This window comes from Rutilus rutilus (genome assembly GCF_951802725.1).
Source record: "Rutilus rutilus genome assembly, chromosome: 2".
Lineage (NCBI taxonomy): Eukaryota > Metazoa > Chordata > Actinopteri > Cypriniformes > Leuciscidae > Rutilus > Rutilus rutilus.
In genome coordinates this window covers 3271385-3280970 of record NC_140210.1, presented here as the reverse complement: position 1 = coordinate 3280970, position 9586 = coordinate 3271385, and the positions used below count along the sequence as shown (strand labels likewise).

Below are 9586 nucleotides of genomic sequence, written 5' to 3'. Positions count from 1 at the left end.
TTATTATTATTATTATTATTATCAAGCAAAACATGCGACAAAATAATCGTTGGCATCTTGGATGAGTGATACAAATCTTAAAATAAGTCATTGTGTTCATAAAGCATTAACAGCAATGGAATTAACGTGGGCTTGTGAGTAACACACTTTCCCATTGCCAAATAGCATATAAATACAATCATATGTGCGGCTCTAAATCCGGCCCATAGGATCATGTGTTGATAGATCATATTGCCTGTGTGTTTTGATGAGACATAAATGAATGCAAATGAATATATTGATGATTTACCAGGAACTGTTCATCAGAAGAGGGAGGATCATCTCAGGCGTTTAAACTCATGATCACCACAGTTCGTTTCTCTGAGGAACTGGATGAGGAGCATCAGAACACATTGTAAGTATTCACCACTTACTCTTCTATTTGCATCTCAGTATTTTCTCATTGTTCAGTAAACATATCCTTTAAACAATACATTTACTTAGAAGCAAAATTGCATAAGATTTTAAGAAGGGTAACAAAACCCTCCAATTATAATGCACAGGTATCATGCGTTTCACTTTAGAAAACTGTTCCAAATAACTAGTAATTCCTTCTGAAGGATTTGGTAAAACTAGTGGGTTACCATGATCTTCACTTTAGAATTATTTGCATTAGTCAAATTGATAACACTTTATTTTGTAACACTTTACTCAGATGGCTATAAATAACTCTGCAGTTACTTAACTAACAGTCATTAGAGTATTAGTAGACTTTCTGCTTAAAGGGATAGTTCACCCAAAAATGAAAATTCTGTCATCATTTACTCACCCTCAAGTTGTTTCAAACCTGTAAGAATTTCTTTTTTTTCTGCTGAACACAAAAGAAGATATTTTGAAAAATGTCTGTAACCAAACAGTTGATGGACCCCATTGACTTCCATAGTAGAAAAAAAAAAAAAAATACATTACAGACATTTTTCTAAATATCTTCTTTTGTTTTCAGCAGAAAAAAAGAAATTCTTACAGGTTTGAAACAACTTGAGGGTGAGTAAATGATGACAGAATTTTCATTTTTGGGTGAACTATCCCTTTAATATCTGCTAACTCTTTATTGTGATGCTCCTCAACAGACATTACACTGACTATATAAGTAACTTTGCAACTACATGTCAACTTATTCTAACCCCAACCAGTCTACTAATACTCTAATGAGAGTTAGTAGATTTGCAACTTATAGTCAACAGAATGTGTTAAAGGGACCATCAAAATAAAGTGAAACTGTCAAATTAATTATAAACCTGTATATAGTAGTTATTAATAGTTCTCTGGGATTTATGAAAAAAAAAAGTAGTTATTGATGAGCTAATAGTAAACTACCACATTTGACTATGCACTATAATTTACCCCAACTGTTGCCTTCGGCTTGCTCAGTTGGGGATATTTTGGGGATATTTAATTTGATTTTATCAATCAATAAATTCCATTAGAAACAAACCTTGTTGTATTATTTTAATTTAATACTGTGAAGCTGCTTTGATACAATCTGTAAAAGTGAACAGTTGGATCAACTTAAAAAAATAACTTCAATTGGTAACACCTAAAGAAATTAAGTTTTCTCAACTTAAATTTTCAGGGTTTATCGTGAAAAACGTGATCATTTAAGTTGAGAAAACTTAATTTCTTTAGGTGTTACCAATTGAAGTAATTTTTTAAAGTTGATCCAACTGTTCACTTTTTACAGTATACTTGACTTGACTTGACTTGACTATTACTTACCAATTAGTTAATCAGAGTTGCCTGTTTGTTACAGTTTTTCTCGATTGCTTAAACACTATAACCAGGCTTTTGAACTAAAATTTCAAAACCATTATGCCATTTATCAAAAAGCACACCCATTTCCCTAAACTATAAACACTATTCCCTGTTTAGACACATGAGTCAGATTTGTTGAACTGTCACTGCAAAAATAAGGAGGAGGAGGAGGAAGGGCAAGGGCAAGAAGACAAGCAGTCTCAGATGAAATTCAAGTCACTGTAGTTGCCCATGTCTTTGTCAATGGTATGACTATTGACTATTGGTATGACTACGAGTACGGCCAAATTTGAGTCACTTTACCGTCGCCTCGAGAACCTTCATGGAGGTGTGGTGGCAAACAAAATTATATCACTGAATAAAAGACAAACATTTCCAATAGTCTTTGATGAGGTGTATTTTCTTGAAAGAAAAGGCCAGCAGTCGTACAGTCACACAGAGTGACACAGAGTGTGACGGTGAAGGGAGGGCATCCTTCCTCTTTTATAGTCTTGACTCCCAGAATGTTATCTTTCTAGGCAAATGATGGTATTTCAACCATATGGGGAACATTCTTAGACGTGTTCATCATACTGTCTCCTTGAGTGGAGGCCCACCTGTCACGACCAACACCATTCCAATACAATTCCATATTAGAATAAGGTTTGTGTGTGCTCGTTTACTGTCATATGATGATCACACACATCTTACTGTAAGTAGGCTAAATAAAAAAAAAAATAGAGGAGAGAGTAAAAAAAATATACTTTTTGTGTGTGTGTGTGTGTGTTGTACTGTGTAGTACATGAATGAATAAAAATGTGCCAATGTATTCATTGGTTGTGTCTTATGTGTTCATCATGTGAAAAGGTTTGTGGGGGGGCACAAGCAACATAACTTTCCAGTTTTGGAAATGTTGTTTTGAATTTATTGCACCAGTGTGTAATGTTGTAGTGTGTGTGATTTTGAGGGCTTGTGTGTCCTGTCTGAGGGCAAAGTTTGGTTTTTCAGCAAGAGTGAATGGTTTTGAGTCTAGAGCTTCATTTTGACCTGAAAATAGGATGTTTGGGGAATTGGGTGAGACGTTATGGATTTGTGTTTACTGGTTTGAGAATACGAGGCGTAGTTTCAAGAAATGTGTTTAAGCAATCGAGAAAAACTGTAATAACTAGAATGTTAATAGTGCGTTATAGTCATTTGTTTCCGGTGTAGTTAGCTATCAACTTACAGTTTTTTTCGATTGCTAAACGACAGTGGGCACAACTGGAGTCACATGTGCAAAACTCTAACTACAGTCTGCACAGCAGCAGTTCATGTGGACCAAACTCTAGTTCGTTTTTCAATGCTTGAACACAGTTTTCAAAACTTACTTAAGTTTACACACTTATCTCATGACTTTAACCACAACCTGCACAACACTGTGGATTTACAGCACTTTGTTCAAATGCTAACACACTGCTGTCAAAACTGTGAACCACACATTCAAAACAGAATAGATTTCAGCCTTGTGCCTTTCACACACTGCTGAGTGCAGCTTCAGCTGAAAGGCTAAGCAGGGGTCTTATTTTAGACTTGTTAGTGAACACACACACATATACATCTATATATATATATATAGATATAGATATATAGGAAGAGCTCATGCAGAAGAGTGGCGACTGTGTTTAGGCTGTGGGCTCAGTATTACACTATATGTGCATTAAACCTCGTGTTCAGGCTGTGGGCACTCAGTATACGCTATGTGTAAACCTCACTTGCAGACCTGCACAAGTAATATTTAATATTATGTTACTATGTAAAAAATGGTTTTAATTCAATTGAACACTAGTAGTGTCTATCATTAGTAGTGACCGTAGAGTCAAATTAACTAAAATTATAATGTTGGTTATTTAAGGCAGGACACAAACTAAATGTAGTTAACCTGACAAAACTTTATCTAGCAGGAATGACTAAATTAGTTTAAATTCATGCAACAAGATTACAACAAATTATTTCAAATTAATTCGATTTTGTTGGAAAAATGTAATTACAGTAAATTTCGTGGAAACCCTTTCCTTAATTTAATTAAGTTCGTTCAACAGATTATTTTTTTGAGTGCAGAAAGACTCAATTTTGGAAATGGAACAAGGTTTTGATGGGAACTGATGTTGATGCAGGATTAGCCCCTCAATTATTTGTTCGAATTACAGTATGTACTTTTAGTTTCTACCTTTTTTTTTCTCATTTACTGTAATTCTGTAAATTACTACAGACTATTGAAGAAAACTGCTCATTTTAATTTACTTTAAAGAATTGTTATGTTCTAAAAGTTTAAATAAATCATGTGAAAGAATGTCACTCTTTTCTTTGAAGAAAATATTACTTTGTATGAAGTCACTGAAATTGTTCAAACTGTAAAGATGAAACGTTTGTATTTTCTGTATTGGTGTTTGATGCTCGTGTTTTTACTCTCAGTGTGTTCTGAGTGACAGTGTGTGTTATCTCAGTGAGGGTTGTGCATATAGTGTTTGGCTGCACTGAGCCTGTGTGTTAAGAGTTGTGTTGCTTGGAGTGAGCTTTGCAGGTGATGTGAACTGTTGAGCTCAGGTGACTGTTGGTAGTGCAGACTGTAGTTAGAGTTTTGCACATGTAGCTCCAGTTGTGCTCACTGTTGTTTAGCAATCGGAAAAAACTGTAAAACTGTAAAAACTGTAACTGTAACAAAGGGCGTTGCTTATATATTTTGACATTATTTAAGTGCATTACACAACCCATCTTATATAACATTTTAAAGTAATTAACATGACCTTTGGCAATATCATCATTGTTAATAATTTTCCCAAATCAGTTTTTATATCAAGCCACAAATACAAATATACAACACATTTTAGGTTATATTAATACAAAGGGCGTTGCTTATATATTTTGACATTATTTAAGTGCATTACACAACCCATCTTATATAACATTTTAAAGTAATTAACATAACCTTTGGCAATATCATCATTGTAAATAATTTTTCAAGCCACAAAAAATATATTTACCGAAAACAATTCAGGGGAAATTCCTCATTCAAACACAGTCAAAAGTCCATTTACAATCCCTTTGTAAAAGTCTAAGTTCAACATCACCTGCTCTTTGAAGATGTACAATTTGTTCAATAACTATATATAAACTAAAAAGTACCCGATTCTAAATAGACTTTGGTATCGAGAAATAAAACCGAGTGGGTGTCAGTTTCCGCGTTAAATTTAATAAAAGTCAACCATAACGTTTAAAGATAGAATGAAGTCATCAAAACAGTTCTGTATCAGGGTTGTTTTGATGACTTCATTCTATTTTTATAGAAAATATGGTTGACACTATTAAATTTAACGCAGACACTGACACCTACTTGGTGTGGCTCCTTTTCTTCTTTCATTGCATCTCGTTGGATAGATGCACATCTGTTTATAATAATAATACTATCAATTTCTACTTTGCATGATGTGTGCTCTTTAACAATGTTTGTATGTTTTCCTTCTGCTAGAACAACTATGCCGAGTAAAATTTACTACGGCTCGAGTAACAGCTCAAGTGACAACTGCACCGACGTGGACAGTCTCATGAAGCGCTACTACCTGCCCGCCATGTATGGTGCGATCTTCATCGTGGGCGTTGTGGGTAACATCACCGCTCTGCTGGTCTACGCGCTCAAAGTTCGTCCCTGGAAGAGCAGCACCGTCATCATGGTGAACCTCGTCATCACTGACCTTCTCTTTATGGTCAGCTTGCCCTTCTTGATCTGCTACTACGTCCTCAATGACACCTGGACGCTGGGGGTCGTCATGTGCCGCTTTGCGCGATTCATGTTCCACTTCAACCTCTACGGCAGCATCCTCTTCCTCACCTGTCTGGCCATCTTCCGGTACGTGGCGATCGTGCATCCGATGCACATGCACAGCATCAAGCAGAAGAGATGGGGCGTGTTGGCTTGCGTCTTGGTTTGGGTCATTACGATGGCCGAGTTAAGTCCGATTTTTAACGTGTTTGACACAGTTTCAACGGACAATAAGACATACTGCTTGGACTTTGCGAGCAACGACGGAAAAATCTTCTGGCCATATAGTTGGGCATTGACCGTACTGGGATATTTGGTTCCTCTGGTCGTGGTCTGTCTTTGCTATTGGCGCATCATTGTAGAGCTAAAGAAGGGTCCTCATATGGGAAGCAAGAAACGGGTTAAAGCAAGGCGGCTCATCGTGTTGATATTGACGTGCTTTATTGTTTGCTTTCTTCCCTATCACGTTCTACGAGCACTGAGAATCTACACAAGACTCACTCCGGAAACCGACTGCATGCTGGACCGCAGCGTTCACGCCGTCTACATATTTTCGAGGCCGATCGCTGTAATCAACATCATTTTCAACCTGCCGCTCTACACGTTGTCGGGGGACTTTAAGCGGGCCTTCATGGATCTGTTCAAATGTGGTCAGCTCATGTCGAAGACTTAGGGGATCATTAAAGTGGCTGTGATCAACAAACCCACGACCAATACCACATATGAGCAAAGCAGCTGAAACTCAAGCCACTGTCTTAGTCTTACTAGCCAGAGTCAATGCCACTGTGAAATAACCAATTTATGAAGGGATACTCCACCTAAAAATGAACGTTCTGTCATCATTTACTCACTCTCATGTCTTTCCAAACCTGTATGACTTTATTACTTTTGTGGAATACAAAAGTTGATATATTTTTTGTAGAACTTCTTATAATATTAAGGGATATTCTTAAGCACCAGGCCAAGAAAATAGTCTAAACCCCCTTAATCATAATATAATCACCTGAATCTACAGCCTCAAGTGGTTTTATACTGAAAATGTAGGCCAACCACTAGAGCCTGGTGCTAACATGAAGTGAATGCATGAAATGACTAAATGCACATAACTTTGACTAAAGGTGTCTGACAAATGCATGAACATAAATATGCATGTAACCAACACAAGGCCATTTCATGACAAACAACCTTTGTTGCCCTCAATATGTCAATAGCCCATGGGCGCCACTATGGTCAAAATGGCCTTGATATAAACAAACAATGATGCAAATCTGTAAAGATGGCATTGCATTTCTCCTGTACATTGATGGTATCTATGTTTGTTGCAGCTGTATGTCTGTGTTTATTCATTGTGTGCTTGCTTTCCTACATTGACTTTATGATGATGGCGTAATGTAATTTGTTTGTCATACAAGATTAACATACAGTAAAAGTGAATCACATTTGCATTGCTTACTTTTTGGTATGTACAGTGGCATCAAGTAGTGGGGGGAAAATCCATTGTAAGCCCACAAGACTGTGCCATGAGCACAGCATGCATGCAATTTGCATAGTTTGATTGGTTGTCTGTGAGGGAGAGCGGACTCGCCGGAGAGGAGCAGTCATCTGAGTGTGGTGTTCTTCGAGTCGTGCCACCCCAGTGTGCAATGTTCAAACAATGATCAGGAAAAAAGAGGAGGAGTGGAAAGTAAACATAGGAAGGGAAAACATTTTGGAAAATTTCTTTCCAAAGAGACAAAGTGATGCCGCTGTTTATTCTGTGTTAAAATGTATTCTTGCTGCTCGGGAGTCTGCATTTTCCTACATAACGAGAAACAACTTATTTCTGCATAACACTCTTATCATACTCCAAACACAGAAGTAACATGAAAAGTGTGTGAAAAATCTTTAGAGATAAATTGTAAAGATGGAAAACGTCTCGGTTACGTATGTGTCCCTAAAGGAGGGAACGTAGACATTACATCGGATGACCAACGAATAGGAATCTCGCTAGAGAGGCCAATCTACTTAGAGTGTAACTAAAACGAGCAAATCCACATTGGGATGAGATAATTGCATCATCTGCGCTGCTTTGTCGGTACCCCCTTATGTCGGTCAGACACAGCCAGAGATGGCGTTCCTGGACCACTAGTGAGGACATCGTAGTAGCAACTTTCGTCGCTTGAGGTCTGTCGCGGTACGAAGTTCTTGTATAACTTCTGGATCGTGACCACCCTCATGCAGGTCTTTCAGTGCCTTGGCCAGAAGGCTTCCCCACAGGCCTGATAAGCCTCGCCAGTTAGACCAGACGAGTGCTCACAGGCCCGGGAAGGGAGACACGGATTCCCCCCTGAGGTGGAGTTAGGGCATTCCAAGGGGAAATCGATGTGTAACCCTTTTAGCGGCCCCCCCATCAAGGGTGATGAGGGGGGAAGAACTACTAGGTTGGTTTCAGGCAGTAAAAGGTGCCGTCCGCGACTAAGTTATCTCTTCATGCACCTCCGGAAAGAAAGTCACCGGGGCGGGGTGCTGAGAACCGTCCAGAGTTCAGTCCATATCCGTCCATATACCGTCCATATCCAGCCTTGAGGGCTCAGGACACGGTGGAGGATTCCACATGAGCCCGATCCCCTCTGTGACCCGGGAAAGCATTGCCGTCATTTCTCGTTAACTCGGACAATGCTACGGTTCCTGAATGGGGTAGCACAGTCAGGCAGAGAAAAAAGTCAGGCTCACCCTTCGATGAGACGACTGGTACACACCTTTGAGATGGTCCAGCCCGTTCCTGAGGGAGTTCCACTGGCTGCGAAGCGCACAAGGGATGAGGGTTCCTAGGGGGTTGGTTCCCCGAAGGAAGAGCTCTCACCATGATCCTCATATCACCTGCGCTACTGCACGAAGTAACCCTCTGAGAAGGATTAGATCGACGCAGAGGCACAGGGACTCCACCTCTTTCGAGGTATTTGAGTCTCGACTGCAACTCCGAGATGGTCGTCTTCCCGCAGTGGGTGCATGACTCTTCCATGAACGCCACCTCAGCGCGCTTGATGCCCAGACATGTGAGACAGCGAACGCGTCCACTCGACTCTCTCTCAATGCTGAAGCCTGCAGGGGAACAGCAGCAGCAACACAAATAGGGCTTGTGTAGATTTCGCATTAAAATATTAATATGAGATGGCATCATTTTAGATGGCGTGATGATAATAAACTGTAAATGTATATATTAATATATAAATCAAAAACTATTAAAAACATTAAACACTCAAATCACAGCATGCTACTGCAGCTAGAGCTCCTATTAATGTTGCTGAGAATGAGTGAAGGTAAGCCCAGAGTGTAGTCAGGCAACTACAAATAAAAAAATTACAATAAGACAATAAAAAAAGTATCTACACTGTTAAATAGTTTGGAATACAAAGCACAATGTCTGTTAATAAAACACAATTCCAGTTAAATATTGTTCAACTGTAATATGTATGTCTAATGGGATACTGGGGTGCTCTATTTAAAAGCATATAAAAATCCATCCATCCATCCATCTATCTTCTTCCGCTTATCCGGGTCCGGGTCGCGGGGGCAGCAGTCTAAGCAGAGACGCCCAGACTTTCCTCTCCCGAGACACTTCCTCCAGCTCTTCCGGGGGAATACCGAAGGGTTCCCAGGCCAGCCGGGAGACATAATCCCTCCAGGTCTTCCCTGGGGTCTCCTCCTGGTGGGACACGCCCGGAACACCTCCCCGGGAAGGCATCCAGGAGGCATCCGGAACAGATGCCCGAGCCACCTCTCGATGTGGAGGAGCAGTGGCTCTAATCTGAGCTCCTCCCGAGTGACCAAGCTCCTCACCCTATCTCTAAGGGATCACCCAGCCACCCTGCGGAGAAAGCTCATTTTGGCCGCCTGTATCCGGGATCTTATCCTTTCGGTCATGACCCAGAGCTCATGACCATAGGTGAGAGTAGGAACGTAGATTGACCGGTAAATCGAGAGCTTCGCCTTGCAGCTCAGCTCTTTCTTCACCACGACAGACCGGTACATCAACCGCAT

The 9586-nt window shown here is 39.8% G+C and overlaps 1 protein-coding gene across 1 annotated transcript; it reads left to right on the top strand.

The window, feature by feature from the left end:
• Positions 1-368: 368 nt before the first annotated feature.
• LOC311286743 (2-oxoglutarate receptor 1-like) lies at positions 369-7009 on the top strand. Its single transcript, XM_084403009.1, has 2 exons — positions 369-394; positions 5276-7009. The coding sequence occupies exon 2, from the start codon at positions 5283-5285 to the stop codon at positions 6237-6239; it is 957 nt and encodes a 318-aa protein (XP_084259135.1). The 5' UTR covers positions 369-394; positions 5276-5282; the 3' UTR covers positions 6240-7009.
• The last annotated feature ends 2577 nt before the right edge of the window (positions 7010-9586 follow it).